Source organism: Trichoplusia ni, chromosome 20 (assembly GCF_003590095.1).
Source record: "Trichoplusia ni isolate ovarian cell line Hi5 chromosome 20, tn1, whole genome shotgun sequence".
Lineage (NCBI taxonomy): Eukaryota > Metazoa > Arthropoda > Insecta > Lepidoptera > Noctuidae > Trichoplusia > Trichoplusia ni.
Genome location: NC_039497.1, coordinates 2,651,971 through 2,675,271, shown reverse-complemented (window position 1 = coordinate 2,675,271; position 23,301 = coordinate 2,651,971). Strand labels below are relative to the sequence as shown.

The 23,301-nt window shown below is 40.7% G+C and overlaps 1 protein-coding gene across 4 annotated transcripts; it reads left to right on the top strand.

Annotated features, from left to right (window-relative positions):
- The first annotated feature begins 2,862 nt into the window (after positions 1-2,862).
- Positions 2,863-21,844, top strand: LOC113503774 (outer dense fiber protein 2-like). 4 transcript variants are annotated; one of them, XM_026885857.1, is made up of 22 exons: positions 2,863-2,960; positions 4,195-4,371; positions 4,864-5,133; positions 5,661-5,673; positions 6,147-6,271; positions 6,894-7,059; positions 7,549-7,661; positions 7,774-7,859; positions 8,586-8,730; positions 9,485-9,538; positions 10,040-10,120; positions 10,648-10,779; positions 11,282-11,314; positions 11,517-11,567; positions 11,933-12,013; positions 13,032-13,313; positions 13,618-13,728; positions 17,553-17,705; positions 18,449-18,597; positions 19,074-19,235; positions 20,510-20,597; positions 20,742-21,844. In XM_026885857.1, the coding sequence occupies exons 1-22, from the start codon at positions 2,955-2,957 to the stop codon at positions 20,925-20,927; spliced, it is 2,664 nt and encodes an 887-aa protein (XP_026741658.1). In that variant the 5' UTR covers positions 2,863-2,954; the 3' UTR covers positions 20,928-21,844. The 4 variants fall into 4 exon arrangements, with proteins under 4 accessions (XP_026741658.1, XP_026741660.1, XP_026741661.1 ...); XM_026885859.1 differs by lacking the exon at positions 2,863-2,960 and adding an exon at positions 3,757-3,868; XM_026885860.1 differs by lacking the exon at positions 2,863-2,960 and adding an exon at positions 3,886-3,964.
- The last annotated feature ends 1,457 nt before the right edge of the window (positions 21,845-23,301 follow it).

The following is a 23,301-nucleotide window of genomic DNA, read 5'->3' as shown; positions in this document are numbered from 1 at the left end:
CGCCTCCAATGAAAATTCAACTCAATCTTAAACGAACAAAGTTGCAATTTCAGTAACTAACATTTTTACATGAGTGTTTTATCAATTTGTGTCCGTACGTCTTCGGTGTGTGTTTGTGTGTGAGTATCGATGGATATTAATTGGTACACAAACGTTAGTTAATTATTCTATTTGGTTTTAATAATAGCAGTATGTACTGTCCTGTATTAGGTCAAAGGTCTGTTCAAGTCAAATTGGCAAATATTCAAGTAAACCTTCAATTAGTGATTGTCTCATGAAACAAGATAAAAATACACTGCAAAATGTATGCAACATCACACGAAACATGCAGTCGGAGGCAGGCAGAAAGTGAGACTTTTATGCCCTGTCAACGATAAGCATGATAGACCTTATTTATCGACTTCAAAACGGAGAAGGTTCTCAATTCTTCAGCATTTTTTTTTCTTTGTTACCTCAGTACTTCATCCTGGATGAACCGATTTCGTTAATTCTTTTTCAATTTAAGGAAAAATAATTATCATTTATTCCGATAAAAAAAATGATCATTTTTTTTTATTTGAATGTTAATTGTTCATAATAAATAACATTTATTCAATCCTTGCTGCATCCAATTTCGAATAATGCCCCACAGGCACTTTCACGTTTAAATTTTACAATTGCGACTATAGGCGCACGTTTTCAAAATGTAATTCTTATGGAGAAGAACCGACAAGAAACTCCACAAGTTTTCGAAGAATGTTGTATACATTTCGAATAGATATAATACCTATATACAACGCGACCTTAGAACCACAAGCGACTGCAATAATTTATCACATCGTGAGTGGTTACATAAAAAACAACGTGAATGATAAACTGCTTGCTTTGTAACGAACTACATAGAAAATGTCCACTTGTATGTGAGTTTGTAAAAAATATCCTGTAAACGAAGCGATATTTCTAAAATAGGGTATTTGACAAAAAAACGTCTGCTTATACAGATTTTCCCACAAAAAATTTGAAATAATAATGAAGGGGTACAGTGATTTAAAATCTTGTGTGACGTCACTTACAAGTAGTAGCCGCCATTCCAGTTGATTCCATCATCTTAAGTACTTTTAATCGTCCTTACTTTTTAATAATGTAATGAAATGAATAAAACTAATTCAATATTTTTTGGAAATCTGTCTGACGGACTAAATAGAGTTACTAAAGCAAAACTGACAAACGGTAAAGGAAGACATCGTGTGAAGACCCGGGTTTAAAATATAGAAATCTGAAATCGCTAACTAGCAGTGAACAAGCGTGGTGATCAATGCACAAACCTCCCATATTCGGGAAGTCTGTGCTTAACACGGGCTTTCCTCCGTTTAACATTTACAATTAGGATCTTTTATAAATCGATTTGAACATTTTTCAATAATCTCTAAATGGAAATAGAAAATAAATCAATTCAATCTTTTGAAGAATCTTTTAATCTTCTTGAAAGCCTTTTAAGGGCTGCCGTAAACATACCCACGGGAAAACACTAGTTTATGATAAACAGCTGTTGAACATTGTCAACAACTAGACGAATGGTCGGTTCGCATTCAGGGTGCCTACTATCAAGTCTCAAATCTAGATCATAGCACTTTTGAAAGTGTGACAGCGCATAATACTTCTAATAACGTCGTCTCTCTTCAACAGCTACAAATATTCGATGGACCTTCAAATCCGGTTGCTATCGATAGATTTAAATACCGGACTTAAGAATATTCAACATTTAACAATATCAATTAAGCATATCATTGTAATATTGTTTGTGACATAATGAGCTGCAGCCATTCGTTTTGGTTCAGCCCCCGTAGGACAAGAATTGTGTGATTCCACAACTTTCAAACAACGCCATCTAGTCTCAAACTAAGCAGAGCTTGTATTATGAGTACTAGACAACTGATAAACATACTTATATATTTCTAAATACATACATAATATAGATAAATTACAACAATTAAATTACCAATACTTGTGCTGAATCTGTGTGTCTTAGTGCATGTGACTTGAGCTAATGTGCCTACTATCTATGATTTTCTCCGTGATTTAGAAGGCAACTTAAATTTTAGATCCTGACTTCTATTGATATATCTTTGACAAACGTTACGGAGAAGAGAGGAATTCTGACAATCAGTCTTATTAAGGGTATCGTGTTGCCCAGGTAACTGGGTTGGGGAAGTCAGATAGGCAGTCGCTCCTTGTGAAACACTGGTACTTAGCTCAATCTGACTTGGCAGATCAACTGTCATGCAGATTATAGATTTATTTTTTGTTTTAATGTTTCTTCTACTCTTATCAATCATTTGGGCTATTTGTGATCTGGCCAGCACCTCACGGAAGAGCGATGTAGGGCATTTATTGAACCGATCAATATTCTTAGATAAGATTTTTTATGATTAGGTTCTATAACTATAACATGGGCTGCAGAGCATCACGCTGCGATACGATATCAATAGAAGCAGAGCTTGAGAAGACCGTGGTATAGAAATGGCATCAAGATATTCTATTGTTATTCGCCGTTATCATTATATGTGTAATAATAAATCTATAATCTAACACAAGGTCAAGACCAAGTATTTGTGGATCATACAAATGCTTGTCCAACGCGGCTGTTGAACCCACGACACATAGTCCTTTGACATCGACTTATACTCGACCACTCACCCTGTAGAGCGTTGAAATAGGAGTCGCAAGTTCGAGACATTTCCGTGGTTTAACTGACTTACCAGTATGAAAAAATGACTATTTATTAAGTCGGCATAAAACCTCTTTTTAATGAAAAAATTTGCTCGCCAAAATGCTGGCTGGCAAGGCGAGGCGTAGAAAAACGAGTCCCTCTGTCAAAGTCAGCCATATTGGTTTTGGCGTGTTTTTGACATTATCCCTTTAAATTATTTTCTTGTTTGATGGAAGTGTATATTTTATAGTGCGAGAGTTTTGTGATGAAGGTAAACGTATTTTAATAGTATTAGTGCTAATTAACTAGGTTTTGTTAATAAACATTGTGTCGCAGTCAAGACTCATTCGTCCTTTGATCCAGGTTGGAATGGAACTTGCCTCCTAGATTAGGTAGAGTACTTTACGTCTAAAGGCTACGTTTCCACGAGAGTTATAAGTAGCTTCTTAAAGATCTCTTAATTTCCGCAGTCTTTTCCTAGATTTCTGTTGATTGAGCCATTCTCGACCTCACTTCTTGCTCGCTTTGGTTTCCTCTTTAGTCAACCAATGTTCTTTCGCATATATGTATCTTAGGGAAAATATAAAAGCATTAAAAGAAGTTTAGGCAGCCTGATACACATAAAGGTATCCTAAATTATATTTATGCTAGCTTTTACTCGCGGTTTCATCTGGATGTTGCTCGGTTATAGCTGCAAAACCATTATTCTCGGTTTGGTAAGTCGGATAATAGTAGCCTATGTCTTAATCCAAGGTATAGTTAACACCATACCCAATTTATCGAAATCTGTCCAGCCGTTTGCAGCATTATAGTAATCGTCCTGGACAGTACAAGTACAGACGGTCAGACAGACAGTATAATCACGTTTTTATTAAAAAAGTAAATATCGCGTATATATTATCATGCATTAATTAATAGGAACAAAGCAACTCCTCAACAACCGTAATAATGATTACTCGTAAGACATGTATATTGGGCTTAGTCACTTCAAAATAATCGGCTAGGACAACAACAACCTCTTTTGATTATTGAAGTATAACATTAAAATGATCTAGTGGGCTATAGCACTTGTCATGTTTACCATGTAATATCAACAATACTTCATATTTTATTTATTTTTTTCAAATACAATTTTGTTACATCAGTTTAGACCAGCTAGCGGTTTGCTATAAGTTTCAAGTAAGATATACATTTGTCGATCGTTCCATTATTTTTAATCCAAGTTTCCTCATATTTTCCTCCACCATCATTCAGTGTCTTAGGATCATTAAGAAGGTACATATAATTATGAAAAGTCACTTTGCCTGCGTCCGATCAAACCTGGGCATGATGCATGCAAAACCATTCATAGAATCGCAAGACCACCACAACACCCAACGAAAGATTAACTTTAATTCCTTTATTCAAACTAAACAACATATAAATTACATTTTTAAATATATATAAAAAAACAACCTATATTTAAAAATGTTAAAAATCTTTAATTATTATTGTTCTTGTTCCAGGCTACGAAATTTTATAGCAAGCATCGTGCGGCTCGCGTCGAGCAGTCCCCACGGTCCAGCGTCGACCAGTCGGTCTCGTCTCCGGACATCCACAGGAGAGCCCTCAGGGGGGCCGAGAAGCCCGACGAGTTTGATAAGCCCACTTTAGATGCGCAGTCCGCTTCTGAGTCACAGCTGGTAAGGATCAGCGAAGGTTTTCAGTCATAAAATTCCTTGGAGAGTCGATTAGCACATACTTCTAAACCTTAGGTTAGACTTCATTGTGCCTGCGAGGGTGACGTTTGAGCTCTCTCAGAGTTTTGTACAGGTAAAAAGTATTTGAAGACTTAGGTCAACAAAGAGAGCATTGCCTCGTTTACTATGGCGGATGATATTTCAAAGTAACAAACAAACAAGGATACCACAATTTCAGACTGATTGAAGTCATCATGTCAAAAAAATTGAGCGCGACGTTTGGCGGTTTCAATCCCCGTGCACGACAACTACGAGTATATGTGTGATCTATGAGTGCTTCTCCTGAGTCTGGGTGTCTTTTAGCATGTGACTGGAATATTTGAGGAGCCCCCAGTAGTGACACAAGGATTAAATTCCTAAATGCGGGGGAAAGACCACAAAAAATGCAATTAGGTATTTTTGCAGTAGCTGAAAATGTATCATCTTTTCAACTAGATCATCAGAGACAATGATCCAGAGCCGGGCATTTGCCGGTTAGACCAGGACACGGCTCAGGGCGACCAGGTGTCAAGCCCGGAGCGCGGTGACGTCATAGTCCGGGCAAGCGTCGCCGCGGTCGACGCCACTCGCAAGAGCACCAGGATGCATCGCGTGAGGGAGCTGCCGCCGCGGCAGGGGTCCGCCAAGACGGACCTGCTGGAGTGCCACCGCGCCGGATACCGCCAGGAACGGACCAAATGTTGCAACAGACAGGCGTTGCCGAAAGTAAGCAGTTTGTTGATATGTAAGGATTCTAGTTCTCACGCTAATTAGAACATGCTCTAGTGGTTTTAGATTTCGTGCGACAGTAAGTAATCAATACTGTGGTTTAGCCTTGAAATTTTAGTTCAATTTGATCTTATAAGCTGTTATCAAATAGCAAGAGTGATCGAAAGGAGGTTACAATTACAACTTTGAAACAAGATAAACTTTAAAAACCTCCTACTGTAAAAACTTTCAAGATTTTATATGTCTGTTGCCCCCGAAATATCGAGACTAAGCAAAGGGTCTTCATCATCATCATCATCATCCACAGCCTTTATCCTCCCACTGCTGGACATAGGCCTCCCCTTTCTCGTGCCAATTTCTACGTGCAAAGGGTCTTACAACTTTATCATTCAAGGTGGGTATGGTGGGGTACCTACAATTTGTCACACACATTTTTACGTACATTTTTTATCTGTTTATTTACATTTTTTAACAGTTTATTTTCTTTTCAAACTAACTACTGAGCAATTCATTCTTTGTTTCAGAAATCAAGATCATGTAAGTATTCATTACAAATAGAAATTCAATCACCAGAGGGGAGGAGTAACGAAATATGTCACAAAATCTGAGAGAAGATGCGAGCGCTGTAGTCCATAAGTCCTAAAACGTATCTTCGTATCCACGCTGCAGAAGTTGTAACAGCTAGTGTTACATTAGTATGTGCATAATAAAATACCGTACTCATCGGCCACGTCTTTGTTAATATTAATATTAAAAAAATGTAACTTATGGAGAGTTGTTCTTCTCCATAGGAGTATTTTGGATCCGTGCACCTAAAGTTGTTACTGTAACGTACGACCTGGAGGAATAACGGAATTTGGAGTTGCTTATTTGTGTAGATGAGATCACCACGTCAAACCCACAATGTCACTTATTCACCCCTCGCTTGACTTGGGGAGTTCATAAGCACAATCGTTTATTTTCTTAAATTGAGATAGTTTAGGTATAATAATTCACGAGCAATTTCCCAGGCTCGCCTTTAATGCCGGATCCTGACGAACCGCTGTCGCGTCAGATCCGAGAGATCCACAACGACGCCAGGAAGAGCACCAGGATCATCAGGGACTCAAGGGCTAGACTTCTGGAGATACAGAAGGTTTGTGCCATTTAATGATGCCCGTTTTTGTATTCATTTTTGAGTGTCGAATTGCCTGATTTTATTGAATATCAAATGTAGTTGTACGCGATTTCCACTTTTTTTGTGCAGGCGCATGCTTTTCGTCCTGGTAGTAATCGTTTAAATATTTTAGAAAGTAATAGACATACTTTATCCATAAATAGCAGTTTCCTCGCTACGAATATACTATACTAGCTGTTGCCCGCGACTTCGTGCCCGTGGGTAGAAGATATAAGTTATGATTTATACCTGCCCTATTTTTTCACATTTTCCTTTGTATCTTCGCTCCTATTAGTCGCAGCGTGATGGTTTATAGCCTAAAGCCTTCCTTGATGAATGGTCTATTCAACACAAAAAGATTTTTTTGTGTTGAATAGTTTTTTTGTTGAATAGTTGTTGTTGAACAATTTGGATAAGTCGTTCCTGAGATTAGCGCGTTCAAACAAACAAACTCTTCAGCTTTATATATATACTATATTTGGTTTATGTTAAAACATATCGCAAAATCATTTTGATTTGTATGTCCAAGCCTAAATTCCCAATTTATGAGGTACAGAACATCAATTTCACAATTACCCAATTGGTGGAAACATTTGAACAGAAAACGACAATAACCGAGGCGGACGTGAAGGAACTGGGCGAGAGGAACGAGCTGCTGCTGCGTGAGATGGAGCGCTTCGACCGCATGACGAAGAGTATCCAGCGGCTGGTGGGCGGCGAGGTGACGGCGCGCCGCCCGCGCGACTACATGCCCGCCAGCACATACGGTAACACGGCATTTAGGGGAACGAGTTATACAGAGATATATTCACGTCATATGATTGGTTCATAGTTTGATAAAACTGTAATAACAGACGAATGGATGCCCCCTATAATACAGGATTCTCCTAGCTTGGGGGACATCATTCACAAAATATGCAAACAGATCTATGTAATATGTATTGTTTCTTTTTTTGTTCCTTTGAGCAATAAAGTATTATCATTATATATTGCTCTCTCATATACATCTTCTGATTCCTTTCTTCCAAGATAGTTGATGTTTTCGAACATCCAAGTCTTCATAATTTGATCAAGTTAGAGAGAAACCATAAAACTTCCTTGTGAAATAGACAACGTAAAACCAACAATTGTAATTTGTTAATATCACAAGTGTTGTAAAAAAAGCTGTTCATCGTTTATGTATATATATATATCTGTATATCGTTTTTCTGTTACGTTGACACATCGCCATCATCACTTTCTCGTTTCTCCCGTAGAGCAAGCCCTGTACCACGAGATGAAGATGAGTCACCCGGCGGTGCTGCTGGCGGGCGCGCGCTCCGGCGGCGGCGGCCTCCTGGTCTGCGAGCCGCCAGCCAGAAGCAAATCCGTACGTGCCCAAACATGTCCCAGACGCAAATATCATTAAACACAAAATCCATGTTAGCCATAAAAAAATAGCAAAAATATACAATTGTAACCGATCTTGTGTTTCTTTTAAGGAAATTGACCTGACTCGCAAGCTAAGTGAGAGCTACGACATGCAGGAGAAACTTGCCGCCGATAACGCTGATTTAGAAGTCAAGAGGTTATTTAGAATATTGATTTTGAGTAGTTCTCAGGGCCTAGACAATGTTACATCGAGCATTAGAGTAGAAAACGAAGAAGAAACTTCAAATCTATGTATACCTAGAGCCGAATTCTCTTTCCATAAGTACATGATTTTGCCAGCTGATTCTGGTTCAGTATAATTGAAGCAATTAAATTTAGGGTTTGCGTTTGGGCAAATGTAACTTGTCTACAAGCCCTGGTAGAAATTTGTAGAAGACTTTTGATAACGGTTGTCATTAAACCAAGGATTGGCTGAAACAAAGGCCTACCTAGATGAAGTGAAACATTCGTATCTCCTGATAGATTAGGTGTTTTAAGTCTGTAAATGGCAATTTCTGATCATGGCCTAACGTTTTCTGTATTACAACTCACGTTTTGGTTCCTAAAAACGTTGTAGCAAAAATTATACATGATGCATTTGTCTATCCAAAAAATATTAATGATGATAATAGACGTGACCTAAAATGTTTCCGATTCGCTGAGAAAAAAGTTTTCACTACAAACCTGGCCGAAAACTGTCACTAGAAAAAATATTCAAACTTGGAACCGTTGATCGAGACGTCAAACGTCACATTCAGTAAATCATCCGATCACCGCCATGAACAACAACAAAACATCATAACAACAAAATCAATAAAAATACAATGTTATATTAAAGAAAACTTGAACGTAGCCATGGATACAAACAGGTACGTTTTGACAGGTATATATTATATAAGGAGTTGATGACGAAGGACCAGAATCTGGAGACGTGCCGGGCTCAGATCAAGAGGCTGCAGGGGGAACTGAAACTCATGAACAGGGAGAACTGTCTGCTTCACGAGAAGCTGGATAAGAATAATCCCAAGGTGACACCGCAGAGTCTTTCACTGATGATCGTCATTCAGTTGGCGAACCTAGACAACTTTTTACCGTAGTAATCGTTGAACGGATTGAGATTCGAGAGATTTCGTTCAAGGCTAATACTGGGACAGTATCAGTCATATGTTCTGAATGAAGTTTATTACCACAAGGACAGAGTTTGTGAGTGTGTATGTTTGTTATCTCTTCGTGCAAGGTTTGAGAGTTTGAGTGATCTTTTACAGCATTCAGACAATTAGAAATACCGTGTGTTGATAGGGTATTTGACCAAATCTAACAATATAAATCTGTTGTAGTCAGACAGGTTTTTAAAAGGTATTTAATAGGTTGTAGTAAACGAGTTCTCGAGAGGAGACTGCCTCGCGGCAAACGTAGTGTAGGATGTCCTCAGGCACGGGCACGGTGGAGTCAAAATCTGCGCAAGGCAGGAGCTGGATGCGAGCAGCCGAAGATAGATTTCGATGGCGTGTTATTTGGGAGGCCTATGTCCAGCAGTTGACGTATATGGGCTGATGACGATGACTAAAAACATAATTAAGGCACTTAAGTTTGTTAGGGGGGCTAAAAACATCACTTGATAGTGAAAAGCGCACTGGTAAGTGACGTTACAAGTCAATCATGGTTACTCCTTCATTTTTTGGAGATCTGTGTGACGGACTTTTTATCAAATACCCTATTGTAAGCATACCACCACGTATAAAAATTATAAAGGCAACTGATTATCTATTTCCTATCTCCCAGGGTGATGCTACTACCTTGATTCAAGACTCCACATGTCAACTAGATTCCGATCTGGTGAGATTGTTTTTTTACTTTAAAGCTTCAATAAGACGGTGCGAGAGGTATCGTGTGAGTTGATGCAGCACTTTCAATGCCAGTGCGGTTTGGTACAACTCGCGTATTTCTCTCATCGTTGAGATTTTTTGTCTAGTCTTGAGATTTTATTGTAATGTTATATGAGTAGGTGATTTTATTGTAATCTAGGCTAATGTCCTGTCTTCGATTTATGACCTGTTTGCACGGAGATGGTTCGATCCAAACATACGCAAGGTCTTTTGGGATATTATTTTTCAAAGGTTTTGTGTACCACCTTAATTATTCTGACAAAGAGAATATTCAAAAAAAAAGACTTACAGATAACCTGGATTCAAAATATTAGAACCGCCAAGTGATTTGTGCTAAAAACTGAACTGTATGGGAAGAAGGAGATAGGAGAGTATGCTTAGCAGTGGGTGATGAAAATGCTAGTATTGTTATATAGTATGTGAGTTGAATAAAGTAATTGATTGTTTTCAGAAAGAAAAATCTGTCGATACAACACACGCTGATGAGCTTTTTAGCAAACTAGAGACTTACAGGAGTTCTACAGTACAATTGGTACGGTCATTCAAATTCATTTTATCAACCAATACGGTTAAGTTATAAAATGCATCCTATTTGCAGTATTGCGGCAGAGCAGTACTATAAACAAATATTTCATTTCATTCCGAAACACTTTCGGGAGTTGCCTGCTTTTTGGGTCGTCATGTGACTGACCAGGAGTTTCATTAGGAAATGTCAGTTTCTAATTTTTCGATACTTCCACTATACCATGGGTATTACTTGACTCTTTGAATTCACGGAGTAACTTCCTGACAAGAGACCTACTCCTTTTTACAATGGGAACACAGGTCCGACATGCACAGGCCTCATTGAGAACTTTCATCTAAAATGGGTGTTTGGGGATCCATCCATCCTTACCATAGGAAAGAATGGACAAGAACAAACCAAATTATATGTAGACCTTTGGTATATAATGACTGAAAATTAGTCTTTTCTGAATTTGTAATGTAAGCTTGTCTATTGAAATTTTCTTTCACCCGATAACTTTCAGAGATAAAAAATATTAGTTATTTTTCTTGCAGGAGAAGCAGTTAGGTGGTTTGGAATCCGAAGTCCACCATATTCGCCAAGAGATGGAGCAGGTGAAGGGGGCTGCCGGCAGCGCCTGCCGCGGCGGCAACAGCTCCGGGCCCAACACTTGCTTCGACCAACCGGTAGCTAGCGGCAACTGAAACAACCAATCACGATGCTCCAACCAATGTTCTGAGGGCCTGGACAATGTCAGATCCCATTATAACAGAGAACGAAGACTTGAATACAAATTTGTAAAAGTGATATTCTTTTTCGATAAGTGAAGTGAATTCGACTTGTCAGTTGAATACATTTGAGCGATAGACAGTAATGAAACTTGTCTACAGGCCCCAAATAATCATTGTTCGATTCAAAGTTCTTGGTTTTAATAGCGTGACGTCCAGTTAGTGAGCGATGAATGGCGATAGCTTTGTCTATTTTAAGATTGGGGATTTCTCGTTCATCAACTACTGTATTTTTTCTTTTGTTATCTATGTCCTAATTGAATTTATTTTTCGTTTGTTGTTTTTGCAGTAACTAATACTCCAAATCAAGAATAGAACGCCAAATGTTTTTTTTTCTTTCAGAACGTCTTCCAATTTTTGACATGTTTTAAATAATGATGTGTTTGCTTATAATTTGCAGGGGGGACCACCCGTACCTCCGATGACTAGAGCTGTAAGTTCTTACTATATTAAAGGGATCTTTAAAAGTATCATAGCATACATTCTGAAGTTTTGGATAAATAAACGAAAACTCTATCCGTACATATCATTCACTCAAAATTTTCGTTATTCTTCATGGACAATATGTGTCACGGACATTTTGTAACAAATAAATAAAAAATAATATTTTCTCACTCTTTTTACTTCTATTTCAGTGCGGTGTGTGCCCACCTTGCCCCGCACCATGCAATCCCAGTGCACCACCGGTAAGGATACTGCATGATATCGACTAGGTACAATCGGGTTTATTAATATATGGCCAGCCAAAACGGTTTCAACATCATATAATTCATAGTTTTCTCGGAGCCATTCAAGCCTTATTATTTTGTATACGCTTGACGTGGTGGTGCTGCCCAGGTAACTGGGTTGAAGAGGTCAGGTAGGCAGTCGCTTCTTTTAAACTAGTACTTAGCTGAATCTGGTAACTGTACTGAAAGCCAACCCCAATTGTGGCTATGATTTCAGGTTTTGTCACTGTCAGCATATTACAAAGTAAACCGTTTTGAAACTATGCCAGTAATAGCAGCACAGGACCGTAACGATACTTATTCATGTGACTTTGGACTTCCAGACACCCGCCGAACGAGAAGTGCAGAAACTAACTATACAGCTACGACAGACAGAAGAATGCTTCAAAACAAAAGTTGCAGAGGTACTCGAATTGGGATGACATCTTCAGAGTATTGATAAGGCCGCGTATGAACCAAAGGAAGAGTCAGTTGCTATCAGCTGTTACCGTCGTTTGTCTTTACCGGCTACGCGATTCGCATCGTACTCTCTCTTCATATCAGTCCCTCAAATCTGAGGATCGTGGTCACCATCAGGGCAACACAAAACTAGCCCTAATATTCGCATCGCACTAAAGTATTCAGACTCCTTGGTCGTTCCTGTTCGACAAGAGCTCGTTAATTACTCCCTTGCTTAGAAATCCTAGAGTTGCTAGATTGTTTGCTTTTTCCTAAACCAGAGCTGGCATACAAGATTTCGAACCGTCCAGTCTTGTCAACCGTCATGCACTTGAAAAGCATTACCGACAAAACAAATATCAATTGATAGTACCAAATTATAAGAACACGAAAGGGTTGCCCACATTTTATTTCGGATTTGGATCAGATTTTTTTAACTTTTGAAAAACAAACGAAATTAGATTTGGCTAATTATGAAAGGAGCAGTATACTAACCACAGTGACACAATGACACTGCTAGCGGCTGACAATACCTTTGGTTCTGACGAAGTTCCGAGACAGTTTCGTACTGGTAACAACTTCTACCCAACACCAGACTAGCTGTCAGTAATCAGCATTCGTATAAAGAATACTATTCCTGCTCTCAGCAAAAATCATCGAGAGAGTCAGAATTGTGATTCAATGAAAGTTGACTTTAGTAACTTTGCTATCAACCACACCTATCGCCATTTATCGGGCACAGCTCTTGCATTTTAAACTGATCTAGACACCAAACCAGGTACGTATGCGCTAATACGGTTGTTTGGAGTAAGTATTGGGCCCGGTGATAGTTTCTGAAACATATTTTTTTTTCTAAAGTAGATCAACATTAGAATGAAGAGAAATATCATTACGAAAGTATTGGCTAGACAATTTTAGTAGCACGTTATAGCAGTTTAAAAAATATTTTTTGTCGTAAACTAAATGGCAAAATTCCACCAACAGTGCGCAATGCTTAGATCTGAACTCGTGAAAAAGAAAGAAGAGCTAGAAAAGGAGAAATGCCAGCATCGAGAAGTACAGAACAAGCTGAGGGAACTGGAGATGAAGTTTGAAGGGCTGGCGACTCACACGAACATGCTGCTGGGCTCGAAGGAGCAGGCCTTCGAGCAGGAGGTGAACGTGAGGTCGTTGAAGCAGTGCTACCGGGAGGCGCGCGAGGAGATCGACGAGCTCCGGGTCCTCATGAAGGAGCAGAACGATCAGCTGCAGGACTACAGGGTGAAGGTGGGTCTCCCGAGTTTGATGAAACTATTTAACACTGTTTATCAAACGTGAAACTGAAAAATTTGGTTTAGTGTAAGAGTTGATGCACGATTAAAGTAGAAGTAAAGAATTTTTATGAAGCGTACGTATAGGAGATATTTAATATTTTAATGTGTCTACAAGGTGCAATCTTTTTAAGAGGTTTTGACTCGTTATTAAAGTAAATACTACCAACGATTTAGATTGTTATAGCTATACTTGGTTTTCACCTGCCTTCCATAATGAAATAACTATACTAAAGTACGCCAATCTCGTTCTGTCGCAGTACCTGCAAGCACAGCAACTAGTGGAGGAGCAGCGCCGACAAATGGACATGATGGACATGGACAATACCAGGATCAGTGAACAGATCAACCTTGAGATACAGAAAGTCAAAGTAAGTTGTTTTAGATGTTGGGGAATTGTCCACTGTTGGGCGTAGTCAGAAACTCTGTTCATTTGGTGGGTACGGCTTTGCTAGTAAATTTGTATTTTTGATATTATTTTTAAGGGAATCAAAAACAAACTCTGATTCAATCAGCTAGAGAATGAGTAACGTATTAAATTAAAATTGATTGGAAGGTATGATTTCGAGAGCTGTTTACTTTCCTCCACACCTACTGGAGGCCGGGAGTCGTCATGTGTTTCCGACTCCCGCAGCAACTGGGCGCCGAAGCTCGCGTCTTTCCCAGCATGACAGCACTTCAGATAGGACAGACACTCCCCATTCCTTCTCGTCCCAGATCATGTTGTACCAGGGCCGACCGCGATAAGTCACTGAAAGAAGACACAGCCATGTGTCGCCCTGGCGGGGGCGTAGTCCACCGTATGCTCCACTATGTCCTGCGTGCTCTGCGCTGAGTTTCGGTTTTGTCCAATCCGTTCTACCCGATCTACTAATTAGTGGTCCTTCCGGTCGAAATTGGAACAACCAATATGGTTTTCATCGGGGCGCCCCAAAATAGACGCCATGCTACGCCTGAGAGCCTTCCAACAGCCCTGGAGTTGCATTCGGGATGCCCTGAAACACCATCGTGTGCCGCCCTACCTCCGCCGTACAGTAATGGCTAATCTGGAGGGTAAATGCGAAACCTATCGGGTACCGGTACGTGACGATGCCGGTCGGCACTTCATGTCGTGCGGTGTTCTTAGAGCCGCTCCTGTGGAACATCGGCTGTGTTGAGAGATGAATTCCTGTCGGGCGCTGACCGTTATGCGGAGGTCACTGCCCGGAGAAGCTCGTACAGAGAAGCGGCTGCTGTGTGTCACTGGTGGTGAACTGTATCCGGCTCCTGGGCCTGCTGCCGGCCTCGCAACTATCGAGGCGATCCAGCCGGTATTCGTCGACTGGCTCGGAAAAAGGCACGGCTCCCTGTCACTCAGGGTGACGCAGGTGCTGTCGTGGCACAGATGCTTCGGCAAGTACCTGTATCGCATAAACAGAGAGCCGGACGCTCGGTGCCACCACTGCGTCCTTTGCGGGGAGGACACGGCGCAACACACTCTTTCCGAGTGTGTGGCTTGTGAGGAGCAGCATGGTGTCCACAAGTGAAGCAGGACGCGATCTGTCGCTGCCGGCCGTAGTGCGGAAGATGGTCGGTAGCGCAGAGTCGAGGGATACGGTGATGTTTGTCTGCGAGGACTTAACGACTCAGAAGGAAATTGCGGAGCGGGAGAGGGAGATCTCGAGTCCCTTCCGCAGTCTCAGTACACGCACCGGGCGCAAGAGAAGGGTGGACAACACCCTTTTCCAGCCCCTATGAATAGGTCCAGGGGCGAGGGACCTGGGTACCCAGCCCGCTAGTACATGGAACCGAGGCAGAGGCATGATTGCAGCGCGCGCACCTGAGTTGATGCATGGGGAAGGCATACACCGTACTACCCCGTGTACGAGACGAGGCTTGGACTGACCGGGCCAGCACTAGTGCGGGGCTGCGGAATAGTTTGGATACCCGCGGTCCCGTATGCTTACGTGCGACGAGCCACACTACGAAGATTTTTGCCAGTAAGAGTCCAGCACGCCCCACCACCTCTCCCCAGGCGGAGGAAGTCCATGAGAATTAGCCTCCTTAAAATTCTGAAATGCTCTTTTTAACCTCTTTGGGTGTTCATTTAGCAGGGTTTCATCAGGTGGAATTCTAAATAATTGCCATTATCTTGCTTGGATACACTTGGGCTATGGCTATAAGTATTCTAATTTCCAGAGGATGTCTAGAGTCATGGCTTTTTTAACTCAAGGATATATATCGGATATATTTAATAAGGATATATAGAAAGGAGATAATAAATATTAAATCCTCGTTTGTTTTTTTATCGGTACTTTAAACTAGTTGCAATGCTCTAAATTTAATTGAAAACTCTCCCGGTTAGTATTAAGTTCACAGAAGTTGTATTACTTAATAAAAAGAAATAAAAAATAATTAGGACAGCACGCTATTAATGTATGTAAAAATGTTCGGAATAACGAAAAATCATCCAGTTTTGTTGAAATTATTACAAACAACGGTGCTTCGTGGTTAAATTACGGCAAAAATTACCATAAATAACTTAAAACGATGATTTTAATGATCCCAAAAAAAATGGATTGCTTTAACTCGAAAAGCCAAACTCTTTTCCTAACCTAAACTTTCCTAAAACTATGCAAGTATTTGATGCTATAATCTTACATAAGCTACAGGAAATAACGAAAAGAGTCGCCACGATATAAAAAAAATTAATACACAAATTTAAACAAAGGAATTCGCTTTTTAAATACCATTTGACTTAATAATGTCTGCTTCGTATCCAAAATAACAACCAATAATATAAATTTCATCGCAGGAGTTTCTCATATGTACATGTGAAATATTTTTCAGCTGTTTCGAAAGTTCTGTCGAACGTTATCAACGTGTGACAAAACTTACACAAAATAGCCGTCAAGACACGAACATGCCATGTTTTATTAAAACATGGCCATTCGTCTCTAATGCCCATAAGGCATAGTAGTGTACATGGATTCTATAGCTGACATCACTTGCGTGAGTACAGCTATTACAAAAAATATCCAAGCGGATTCGCTTGGCGACTTCGCTTTCCCAATACGAGTTCGCAACGTCTATTGAATGAAGTAGCGACCGGCCGGAGGATACTTATACAGCGCGGTGTAACCAAACCATAACGCGATCTAATTCGATCCCAACGCCATCTAGTTAGAAAAAGGGAAGCTCGGAAAAATTAACGTATTTTGCCAATTTAGTCAATTGTTTCGAGAAAATTGATAATAAATTTGCGATATTTTGAATTATTGGATTTTTTTGCATCGTTTGACACTAAACAACACACGATATGATTAAAGAAAAGCTTCATCTTTTTTGCTTAGTTTGAGCATTTTTCCCCTTTGTTGTACATACAATTTAATACAATCAATAATGTAACTAGTTTTTTGTAACATCTATGTTTCCCTACAGAGAATAAAAAACAGCTTTTGGTTATTTATTCGGATATAAATCGTACTTTTCTTTGGGATGGAATTTGCACGCTTCGCGAAGATAGTAGCGACATCTAGGCGTCCAAGTGCCGAAACGCAACCCCTACGAACGCACCCCTTGTATATTCTCTTGCCTATTCAATCATGTTTTTTTTGTGGTACCCCTTTATATTATACGAATAAATTATTAGGAACTTGAACTTGAAAAAATGTGTCACCCACATAATGTTTGCAAAAGGAAACCATTACGTAAATCTTTATAGATTACTTCGTTTTACTTTGGCCTGAAGGTAATGGAAGAAAGCGGAAAAATTATTAAATTTTACAATATTTTCACTTTACTAGAATTTTCGTTCTATTGTTTTGGTTTCTTCGTCTATTTCCTAGAAAGATTTGATCCTCTATGTTCTTTCTACAGTAGTAAATGGCTCTTTCAGGACAATGAATCGCAAGTATAATACCACTACTACTGACCTACTACCACTATACCACTACTGACCCAGGAAGTGTTGTTATAACAAAAAGGGTATGAAAACAATAGATGTGTTTGTGATTCTCAGACCTACCCAATATGCACAGAAAATTTCATAAGAATCGTTCAAGCTGTTTCGGAGGAGTTCAATTACGTGCACCGCATTCGATAATTGCTTGATTAGTAACATTTTCCACAATAAACATAATGTTGGAAATTTTAATGTGCTCCACAAATTATTTTTGACAATAAAAGTCATTCTTGATTTACCATTTACCCGTAGCTAAAGTTCCAAGAGAAGTTGCAAGAGTTGTCTCCGATCCCGGACCTGCTGAAGGCGACGCAGATGCGCCTGAAGGACGCCCAGCAAGCGCAGGCCATCGCCGAGCACAACGCTGAGCAGCTGGCGAGGGAGCTCAACTGCGCGAGGGAAAAGGTGAGAGCAAGGAGCTGGTATGAGATAAATATGGGAGTGTGGTGTGTATTGGATTGTGGTGTCGCACCACTCGGGATCAAAGTATCTTGCATCGTCAATAGGCCTCTACCTTAGTGATTGCACTTTAAAAGAGATTTTCCTCTCAATGTTTTCAGATAGGGAATGTCGATTTCAACGGTCTCAAAAAGACATGATGCTTTAGTAAAATACATCCTACTTGCAGATTTCATTTACGTCTAAAATTTCCTCTTCACGATGTTATTTTTAAGTTACCATGTAGTGCTCTACGTGTGACATATATTTAACTAGCTTTTCACCCGCGGCTTCGCCCGCGTCGATGTCGGTTATATCGCGTTTCCAAGAGAACTCTTCAAAAATCCGGGATAAAAACTATCCTATGTTCTTTCTCAAGGTCAACTCTACCTCTATACCCAATTTCATTAAAATCAGTTCATCATTTTAGACGTGAAAGCGTAACAGACAGACAGACAAATAGACAGACAGACAGAGTTACTTTCGCATTTATAATATTAGTAGGGATTATATTTGACGCCTTCTGAATAATAAAACCGTAAACATGACCAAAGTAATTTCTTTTTGGGATTCTAAAAGAACTTGCACACTTAATTTACCATGGAATCATCGCAATCTTTTTTTGGAAGCTGTCTGAAAATTGTCCGCCGTAGTCAGTCTTATTAGATTTGCTCACAATCACGTGACGAGGAACCATATGCATGTTCCAGGTCCACGTACTGTTGCACAACAGCCTAAAGCCATCGGAGAAGCCGCAGGAGAAGACCGCGGACGACAAGCAGATGGCGATGCTGCAACAGAGGATCGCGCAGCTAACGGAGACCAACATGACGCTCAAGACCGAGATCGACCGGCTCAAGTATGCTTCACGTTGCTTTTATATTGGGAACATTAGTAGATGGAACACAATTTGTTTGCAGACATTGCCACCGACGTTGTCACTCCCGTATAAGCCTTGTTAGCCATCAGCGCTAGTGCGAATATCAGAAACTAACATGGCTGCTGGTTCAATCATCTGATCTGTCCTCGATGTTGGAGGCCACTGATGATGTGGGGACTGGAGGAGTTTTCTTCTATTAGCTTTGAGATCTCGGCAATTGTGTCATGTATGCTTCTTTGTTCCAATCCTGATATCACTGAGTATTCTCGGAAAGGAGGCAATTTTAACCATCTGTCTTTTGTCCCCCTGTTTAATCTTCAGACAGAGAGAAAGAAAGACTAACGAACAAATATGTATAGGTAGATCATCTAGACATCTAGACATCTAGCCTAGATGGACAGACAGAAGCAAATAGTAGATTTTAACGATATTAACCTACATCATACCGCACGTAGGTCGAACGTAATACGTATGGAAGAAGCGGTGCTAGCCAACGAGAAGCGTCTGCAGGAGAAGATGCACGAGTGCGCGCAGATCGGCGGCGAGCTGGACCGAGCGCGGGACGAGGCGGCGCGCGCGCTGCAGCGGGCTAACGAGCGCTCCGAGACTATACGCAAGTAAGTCATCATATCGTAACATCTGCTTGAAAAAAAGATGTTTTAGCTTTTACTATCCCACTGCAGGGCAAAAGTCTCTTTGATTTTTCCACACTGTCCGATCTATTGCTTCTTTCATCCATTTTTTGTGGTATACATCCCTAAAGCGACGACGAGGACAACTCCGAATGAGTTGGGGCGAAGAAGAAAAGAAATTAGGTCTTTTTTTTAATCATTAATGTGACACAGGTCCACATGTTCGCGTTGAGCATGTTAAACTAAAATGCGATAGTTGAGACCATGTACTAGGGCAATATTCATCCTCACTATATTATTAGGATAAAACAGTCTATGGAATAAGTAGAACTATTGTACGAATTAATACAACATATATGTATCACTTTACTACTGACTACTAAAGGCTGATGATGATGATGAATCATTATCATCATCCACTAGGTCCACTAGGTATTAGTATCAACTAATACCTAGCGTGATGTTGCACACTAGAACGAATGTCTAGTGTGCTTTGAAGACTGCACAGATGGGTGTCCTCATGCATGTGACTATGTTTGTGTAACCCCACGATACAAAAGTATTTATGCGCCAGCAATAAACGAGCTGGACTAAAACTTTACTTAGGGAGCTTGAGCTTCAAAAGATAATGGCAAACGCGTTTAGCATTTCAAACAGGTGTGACCGTCTTGTCGTGACGACTTCAAAAGGGAGCCTAAGAGTATCACTAAAGGCTTGTTTTAGGTTTAATTGCAATATTATGAACACGCTTTGGCCTCACCGGGGTTGTGATCTTTAGCTCCTACGCTAACCTACCTCCTAACCTACCCCTTACAGTCTTCCTTACAGTCCTAGCACAGTTTTTCAGACACGTCTCTTAACCACTACTAAATAGCTTATCAGCTCGTGGGTTAAGCTACACTTGATACGGTCGATCCGTGGATGGGTGGCCAATTGTCATAATGCCATTTAACGTTAGATCGTGGATCCCCGCTATTACTTACACATCTTTGACAGTCGTTATGGGTAGTCAGAATCCGACAACCGGTCTGACTAAGGGGTTACGTGTTACACTTGCCCGTGTCTTGTTGTCTTTCTGGGTTAAGGTCAGATAGGCAGTCGCTCCTTGTAACAACACTAGTACATAGCTGTATTAAGTAAGACTGGAAGCTGACCCTAACCTAGATGATGGTGATGATGATGTCTCTGTCTAAGATGACTTCACTATGTTAAGTTACTTGACAGATTATTTAATTTATCCTTTTAACTGCTATCCCCAGATGTATGCAGACAACTATAGCTGAACTAGAGAAACAATTGGCCACCTCCAGAGCACAAGTTAGAACAGCCGAAAAAGATCGCGAAGAAGTAAGATATTTCATTTTATTATTTCCATTCTTTGTTTCCAAAAATAAATAGTATCTAATAAGAAAAAGCAATTTTAGCCAACTTTCAGAGAAATAAGTACATATTTAGTCGAAAGCAATACTAAAACGTGTTTGTATCCACCAGCTGCAAGTCCGCATGCAGTGCCAGATCCGGCGCCTGAACGAGAACTTCGAGCAGGCTCAGCTCCGCATCCTGGGGCTGCAGACGCAGGTCCAGACCCTGCGCCGCACCGTCTCCAGCACCGGCGACGGCGAGGGTGACAACGACCTACAAGAATGCGCCTGTAAATCATTCTTTGATAACCCCTGACCACACGCAGCCAGTGGACGGAAATTTGTGTACCGCTAAACGAGGTCAATAGATTTATATGTGGTGTGTTCATACCAACAGCTTTTCTAAACATGTTTTACGAATGATCAAGACGAATGTTTTCATGTAAACCCATCATATACGACCATCCCGATAGCTTCTCTAACATTTTCGTCTATATTCACCCCTGGAATATCTATTCACCTATTTTAGCCAGTACATCAATTCGGTTTACTTAAGTTGAGAATACCAGTTAAAGTAACCGAGAGAAGAGCGATGGGTTACCGCATAAGCAAGCCTCGCCAGTGAGCTACCTTTCAATTTGATTGTATAGTTTTACTCTAAAGGATTTCCGAATAAAATAAAAGTATCTTTAGACGCATCAGTATTTGTGACACTTTCGATAATTAAACGGTTTTTTCGAACTCTCAACAAATATCTTTATTTGCCGGTGTGTGTTTTAAGAATGTTCAGTTGTCTGGTCTCTAACTTTTCAGGATTTTGGTACAAGAGTTCGTTTTCTGAATGGTTGTGACGAGTGTCGTAAATACTCTTTAGTCTCAAGTCCCGATCTGTTTTTAATACTTGCTAGTACTAATATTCCTAGCTGACTGTGTGGCTACCTTCTGCAGGTAGACTCACCAAGATCGGCAAAGCACTGGACCCTTCGAGAAATGTCTCCTTTTCGTCTTAAACTAATCGAAATATTAGGATCAAATATAGTAAAGTTTTATCCTTGTTGTTAGTAAAAATTGTACGATTTTTTGAAAGGGGCTTTGTGTGGTTTCTTATGCGTTTGATTGTAAATGCTATCGTTGTGTTAGGTATTATAAGGCTGCTTGTGTAGGTATTAGTGATGGTATGAGCCGTTATGTATTGCAACGTCATTTTGGAAAAAATAAATAGTGTCCAATTTACAGGCTGTTTTATTGTTTTTTTAAGCCCCGACACGACTACAACTAGGTATTACAAATCATCATTCCCCCTGCCCTCATCCCAATTTTTTATTGGGCGTCGGCGCAACATGTCTTCTTCTTCCATACTTTCGAGTTCATCTCACAAGCAACACTCTTTGCAGCCATATGGTCTTTTACACAATCCATCCATCGTTTCCTTTTTCGTCCTCTTCCCCAATAACTATCCACATCCATGCTCAACGCCTTCCTCACCACATGATTCTCATTCCTCCGCATAACATGCCCATACCACACCAAATGGACATGGCAAATGGCCATACCAAACTTCCCTTTACATGCTCATTTCTCACCCTATCCGCTATCGGACCACCACACATTGCTCTTAACATTCTCATCTCTGCTGTCGCCAAAAACTCTGATCCATACAGGACAGCAGGTATGACCAAGGTCTTATAGATTTTCCTTTAAATTTAAGGGGAATGTGGGAGTCACAAATGATTCCCGTTACCTGCCGCTATTTCATCTGTCCTGTGTTAATTCGGTGCTTGACCACCCGATCTATTTCGCCATCGATTTGAATGTACCAAGATACCGGAAGTCGGATCAGACTCGAAGGCGCACGCCATCATGCGTTATAGCTTCAGGACTGGCGTAATCGCAGAGCATGAAGTAGAATATGAGACACTACGTTCAATTTTAAATCGAAGTGTTTTGTTGATTTTGTAGGTTCAGACAAGAGAGTTTTCCACTGTAGTATTTTTTTTTAATTATAGTACGATAACACACTCTTATGTTCTACCTGCTCTTCTGGTTCTACCTGCTGCTTGTAAATAATAATAAATTGGGGTTGATCGTAGAGCTCTGCGAGATGTGTCAACGCTTCCCCTGAGGGCCTGAGGTCGTGCGATACCCCCTTATAACTCTGACGGCCAATGTGAGCTGAGGTTTGTGTGAGGGTCGTCACTATATTGGAGCGCCGTATAAAGTCATGGATCGCACGATCCCGGTACATAATTACCTGCACGTAGCGTTGGGGCCGCCCAGGTTGAGGAGCAGTTGGGATAGTGCCCGCGCTGTCCGGGCAAGCGACACCGACGACACGAGGATATCGTCTGCGTAAAAATACATGTGACACCCTGCAAGAGAGCGTCGCGCAGAACCTAGTCATACCCGATATTTCACAAAACCGGACCCAGAACCGGTCCCTGAGGAATGCCGCGCGTTATGTTGTACTGCCTCCAGCCTTCCTAGCTCTGGAATATAATAGACCTCTCCGATAAGTCGGAAGTAAGCTGGCGACGCCAACAGCCGAGGACACCCCTTGGTGAACGAGTGCCTCCTCTAAGCAGCACCAAGAATTGGAGTTGAACGCGTCAGATACCTCTAGGGACACCGCTAACACAACCTACCGTGTGCAACTGCCTACTGCGCCATGCTCTTCAGTCGGTAATCTGTGT

Bases quoted from the DNA above. Each gene is read 5' to 3' on its own strand.
- LOC113503774 (XM_026885857.1), top strand. The intron at 4,372-4,863 runs GTAAGGATCAGC...CTTTTCAACTAG, and splicing joins CCGCTTCTGAGTCACAGCTG to ATCATCAGAGACAATGATCC. The intron at 11,568-11,932 runs GTAAGGATACTG...TTGGACTTCCAG, and splicing joins GCAATCCCAGTGCACCACCG to ACACCCGCCGAACGAGAAGT.